Source organism: Pelodiscus sinensis, chromosome 21 (genome assembly GCF_052426305.1).
Source record: "Pelodiscus sinensis isolate ZL-2025 chromosome 21, ASM5242630v1, whole genome shotgun sequence".
NCBI classification, from domain to species: Eukaryota; Metazoa; Chordata; order Testudines; family Trionychidae; genus Pelodiscus; species Pelodiscus sinensis.
In genome coordinates this window covers 9,485,001-9,490,773 of record NC_143072.1, presented here as the reverse complement: position 1 = coordinate 9,490,773, position 5,773 = coordinate 9,485,001, and the positions used below count along the sequence as shown (strand labels likewise).

The following is a 5,773-nucleotide window of genomic DNA, read 5'->3' as shown; positions in this document are numbered from 1 at the left end:
TGCCATCCACCCCGCCGGGGGGTTGCACATCGCAGCTGCGTTCCTGGCTGTCACCCTCCACTCGCCTCCCGCAGCGGCCTGTTCCTCTCCGCATGTCCTGGCCCCTCGTCTGATTTTGGGGTGGCAAATGCATCTCGGGGGCCCTTCCTCTGAGCCCCCCAATTGTGGCTGGTTTCAGAAGCGGGGGGGGGGGAGCACGAGTGAATTGACTCTGCTTTGTAGAAATGGTGCGTTTTTGGGAAAATAGATTTTATTACCATAAAATTTGATTTTAAATACAAACATACTGTGCCCCCTCCCGGCGGCATTCAAACGCCAGGCGCGCCTGCCTCGCTCAAGACAAAAGCCCGCCCGGACCATGCAAAGGGGTCAGCGCGGCGAGGGGGGCTGCAGCCCCGGGGCCATGAGGAGCGGCTGCCTTCCCAGCGCAAGGAACACGGCATCTCTCGTAAAACAGCTGCAGACGCTGCGGGGGCCGGGCAGCCTGCTCTCCAGACACACCGGCAGCCTCACACCGGCGCAGAATCACTCCAGTCGGACAGGTAAAGCAGCGGACGAGTCAGATAAGGCGTCCTCCCCCGGTCATGCACCAGGGCGGTCTCCTGCTAGGCCCTGCAGCCCGGCCCCTCGGGGCACTGACTCCAGGGAAGGGTGGGGGGGCACCCACACGATGGAAACACCCGGGAAAGGGGGCGCAGGGCTGAGAGTGGGACCCAGCGGGGCTGGGACGGGCCTGGATGCTGGAAGGTGCCCCGAGGTCCCTGCATGCCAGCCTGACCCTTCCCTTCCCTTCCCTGCCACAGCTCAGCACCACCCGCCCCACCATCGCTCTGCCCCTCCCCGGGTGCCAGAAGCCTTGGCCGCCTCCCAGTCCACCCTCCCGCCCGAGCTGCTCCCAGGCCCAGCTGCGTGTTCCCAGCCCAACGGCCGCAAAGGGGAACTCGGGGAGCAAATCGAGTGCAAATCATCTCGGGGAGCGCAGGAGTCGCCAGCGGCCCCGCGAAGGGAGCAGAGGCGCCGGGGGCGGGCGGCTTCCGAAGGAGCCAGGGCAGCCGTGGGAAGAGCCGGTCGGTGAAACCACGGCCCGAATGGCGGCTTGAAATGAGCTATTTACAAGGAGCGGGGGCTGGGAGAGCTGGCTGGGTCTGTGCAGTTCTGCCCCCGAGCCTGAGACCCCTCTGCACCCGAGCCCCTTTCCGGGGTACCTGCACCCGAGCCTGGGGCCCCTTTCCGGGGTACCTGCACCCGAGCCCCAGGGCCCCTTTCCAGGGTACCTGCACCCGAGCCCCGGGGCCCCTTTCCAGGGTACCTGCACCCGAGCCTGGGGCCCCTTTCCAGGGTACCTGCACCCGAGCCTGGGGCCCCTTTCCGGGGTACCTGCATCCGAGGCTCCTCTGCATCTGAGCCCCGAGGCCCCTCTACCTTGAGCCCCGGGGCCCTTTCCACACTGCCCCAGGGCCCGCGCTCTACCCAGCTCAGAGTGGGCCATGCCACGGCCGCAGGGCACCCTGGGAGATGAGATGCAGGCCTAGGGCTGGAGCCACCAGCGTTCGCGTCCCCTCAGGGCAGTGCTGTCCGACAGCCAGGGGGCACTGGGTGGGTCCTGAATCTCCCTGCCTGGCTCCCCGGCCAGGCCTGCCTGACACCGGCTCCCTCAGCTAGTTCTTCTTGCTGGGCCCAAGCTTCTTCAGCAGCTTTCTCCCCTTGCAGAAGAAGCTTTTCTTCCTTTTCCCCTGCGTGGCCAGGTCGCCTGGCTCCAGCGTCCCCGGCGAGGGGTCTGTCCCTGCGGCGGTGCAGGAGGGCGGCCAGGGGTCCCTGCGTTCACCAGGCCCCTCTGCATTCAGCTAGGTGGGAGGGAGAAGGGTTGAGACATTCGGTACCTGTGGGAGCGGCTTGTCCCCCCGTTCCTCATTCACACGTCACTGGGGCGGCGCAGAGCCAGGCAGTCACTGTCTGTCTACACCCATCTCACCAGCGCCTGCAGCTCTGGGACTGGCTGTGTCACCAGGAGCTCGTGCCGTCTGCTGGGGCCTCACACAGGAACTAGCACCCCCGAGGGGGCGAGTAGCTGGCACCCGGCGGCTGTGTCACACCCTGGTCTGGCCAGGCAGCTCCAATTCACTGGCTCCCCTGCAGGAGGCCATGCCAGGAATGTGCCTGGCCTGGCCGGGGACTCTGCAGCGCCCACACGTGGCTGGGTTTGGGTTCTGCAAGCCCACGGCCTGGGGGTGCTAAGCAGAACCGGCCCCATGCTGGGCCTTTCTTGGGGGGCGGGGGGGGCCAGGAGGAGAGACAGAAAGCTGGAGAGCCCAAGAGGAGCCTGGCCCAGGCTTCCCAGGTGAAACCCGCGTGCTACAGCCAGGGAGGGGCGACGGGCGGCGTGGCCAAGCCCGTGCCCAGGCCAGCAGGGCTCTCCCCGCGGGGACGGGTCAGCGCGAGGCCACGCCCGTCCTCCTCTCCCCGCGGGGACAGGTCAGCGCGAGGCCACGCCCGTCCCCCTCTCCCCACGGGGACGGGTCAGCGCGAGGCCATGCCCATCCCCCTCTCCCCGCGGGGACGGGTCAGCGCGAGGCCACGCCTGTCCCGCTCTCCCCACGGGGACAGGTCAGCGCGAGGCCACGCCCGTCCCCCTCTCCCCGCAGGGACGGGTCAGCGCGAGGCCACGCCTGTCCCGCTCTCCCCACGGGGACGGGTCAGCGCGAGGCCACGCCCGTCCCGCTCTCCCCGCGGGGACGGGTCAGCGCGAGGCCACGCCCGTCCCCCTCTCCCCGCAGGGACGGGTCAGCGCGAGGCCACGCCTGTCCCGCTCTCCCCACGGGGACAGGTCAGCGCGAGGCCACGCCTGTCCCGCTCTCCCCACGGGGACAGGTCAGCGCGAGGCCACGCCTGTCCCGCTCTCCCCACGGGGACAGGTCAGCGCGAGGCCACGCCCGTCCCCCTCTCCCCGCGGGGACGGGTCAGCGCGAGGCCACGCCCGTCCCCCTCTCCCCGTGGGGACGGGTCAGCGCGAGGCCATGCCCGTCCCCCTCTCCCCACGGGGACGGGTCAGCGCGAGGCCATGCCCGTCCCCCTCTCCCCGTGGGGACGGGTCAGCGCGAGGCCACGCCCGTCCCCCTCTCCCCACGGGGACGGGTCAGCGCGAGGCCACGCCCGTCCCCCTCTCCCTGCGGGGACGGGTCAGTGCGAGGCCACGCCCGTCCCCCTCTCCCCACAGGGACGGGTCAGCGCGAGGCCACGCCCGCCCCCTCTCCCCACAGGGACGGGTCAGCGCGAGGCCACGCCCGTCCCCCTCTCCCCACAGGGACGGGTCAGCGCGAGGCCACGCCCATCCCCCTCTCCCCACGGGGACGGGTCAGCGTGAGGCCACGCCCGTCCCCCTCTCCCCGCAGGGACGGGTCAGCGCGAGGCCACGCCTGTCCCCCTCTCCCTTAGACTGGGGGAGTCTAACTCCTGGGGCAGGAAGCAGGCCATGTCTGGCGCCAGGGTCACAGGGGCACCATAAGAACAGCTGGACGGGGTCAGCCCAAAGGTCAATCCAGCCCAGCGTCCTGTCTGCCCACAGTGGCCAATGCCAGGAGCCCAGAGGGAGGGATCACAACAGGTGAGTCTCAAGTGATCCCTCCCCTGTCGTCCACCTCCAGAGAAACAGCAGCTGTGGACACCGTTCCTACCCATCCTGGCTAATAGTCATTCATGGACCGAACCTCCATGAATCTATCTAGCTCTTTTTTGAACCCTGTTAAAGTCCTAGGCTTCCGCACATCCTGTGGCAAGGAGTTCCACAGGTTGACTATGTGCTGAGTGAAGAAAAACTTCCTTTTGTTTGTTTTAAACCAAGAAGGTGTCAGCCTTCTGCCCAGAAATGTCTTGGCCCGAGGGGCAGCCATGAAGGCAGCATTGGACAGGGCCAGTAGGTATGCAGAACTCGCCCAGACTTAACAAAACGGCCCGAACTCCTGTGCGTGAGGAATGCCTGCCCACCCCAATACCCATCACCCCCCTGGACACCGGCTCAGACCCAAACACGGGCACAGCGCGAGTGCCAGGGACAGCGTCTGCCAGGGCCGGCTCTGCACGCTGCAGCAGCCAAAACTCGACTGACTTGGGATGGGGGAGTCTCCCCCGCCAAGCACTCTGGTTCTGTGGCTAAAGCAAGACTCCCCCCGGCCGCTCTCCCCAGACTCCCCCCCCCCCGGCCAGCCGCTCTCTCCAGACTCCCCCGGCCGCTCTCCCCAGACTCCCCCTCGGCCGGCCGCTCTCTCCAGACTCCCCCGGCCGCTCTCCCCAGACTCCTCCCAGGCCGCTCTCCCCAGACTCCCCCTCGGCCGGCCGCTCTCTCCAGACTCCCCCGGCCGCTCTCCCCAGACTCCCCCCCGGCCGGCCGCTCTCCCCAGACTCTCCCCCGGCCGCTCTCCCCAGACTCCTCCCAGGCCGCTCTCCCCAGACTCCCCCCGGCCGCTCTCCCCAGACTCTCCCCCGGCCGCTCTCCCCAGACTCCCCCCGGCCGCTCTCCCCAGACTCTCCCCCGGCCGCTCTCCCCAGACTCCCCCCGGCCGCTCTCCCCAGACTCCCCCCGGCCGCTCTCCCCAGACTCCCTCCGGCCGCTCTCCCCATACTCTCCCAGGCACGCAGAAAAGGAAGCGGCAGGTCCAAGCCACTGTGGCGTTTTGGGGGGGGGGGGTCTGCTCTGTGACCGGGGTCCCCCTGCGCTGGGCTGTGATTCCCACTGACTCACCCGCATGCGGATTAACCCAGACACCTGGGCTCAGCCTGAGGGATAACCGGGGATTCCCGGGGAGGGGGGCGGAGACCAACATGAGTTTTCGGGGGAAGGGTCAGTTGCTGGCTGGGGAACATGAAGCCTAAACTGAGGGCTGGAGGTCTGGGGGGGCCATGGACCCCCCTAACCTGAGGGGGCTGAGGCATCCTGGCCCAGACTTCTGGGCCCACGTCCCATCTGTGCGGGGCTGTGTCCTGGAGGAGCAATAACCCTCCCCCCCCCCCCTCCCCTGTTCTCTGGCTGGCGGAGCCTGTTCTTGCTGCGACGGGGCTGCAGGGCCGGGGGACCCCGACTCGGCGTCATGTCCACAGATCCCAGGGAGACGGCGAAAGGGAAGACGCCGCAGGCAGGGAGCTGCGGGTGCTGGTTACCTCCATGGCCACGTGTGGGGAGCTCTCCCTCGGGCTGCCGTCCAAAGCAGCCACCGGGCTCCGGGGTGGGCTCGGATCAGCCCCCGGCTGCCAGATGCACCCTGAAGGCGAGCAGAAACCAGACAAAGTGCAGCTGAGACCAGCTGGTCTGACACCCGGGGCCGGGCTCAGCAGGTTCCAGAACCAGGGCAGGGACATTTCTAGGGTCCGGCTGGGAAAGGCGGCTCGGCTGAACCAAAGGAGAAGACGCCGCCGTGTCGCTCTCCTGCCCCGCTTCCTCGAATCCAGAGGGCTCCCTCGCCAGCTCCGTCGGGGACGGCAAGGCCAGGGGGCTCCGGAGCTCTGGGGGAGGAGGAGGTGGGGATGGCCCTGCAGAGCCAGCGGGGCAGGTTGCTGGTTCCCAGCCACCTCCGCAGGCGAGGACCAAAGGCCTCCTGCCTCCCTGAGCTGAAACAGCAAGTTTGGGGCCCAGTGACCATGTGCCACATAGAGCCACCCAGACTGTGCCTGCCCCCCCCCCAGCGCCTGGTCTGCCCCGGGCCTGGCCAAAGCTGCCAGCAGGACCCTCTGCCAGGGCCGTGCCAGGGCCCGGCTGTCGCAGTCGTGTGACGTGCCCCCGGCT

The 5,773-nt window shown here is 68.5% G+C and overlaps 1 protein-coding gene across 1 annotated transcript in view; it reads right to left on the bottom strand.

Moving 5' to 3' along the window:
- Nucleotides 1-234: 234 nt before the first annotated feature.
- The window catches only part of TSPOAP1 (TSPO associated protein 1), a 93,779-nt gene continuing 88,240 nt past the window's right edge, over nt 235-5,773 (bottom strand). The window contains exons 27-29 of the mRNA XM_089772100.1: nt 5,152-5,252; nt 1,310-1,844; nt 235-1,239 (exon numbers count right to left, since the gene is read on the bottom strand). Of these exons, the coding sequence (XP_089628226.1) occupies nt 1,659-1,844; nt 5,152-5,252 (287 nt within the window). The 3' untranslated portion in view covers nt 235-1,239; nt 1,310-1,658. The remainder of the gene's footprint in view (nt 1,240-1,309; nt 1,845-5,151; nt 5,253-5,773) is intronic.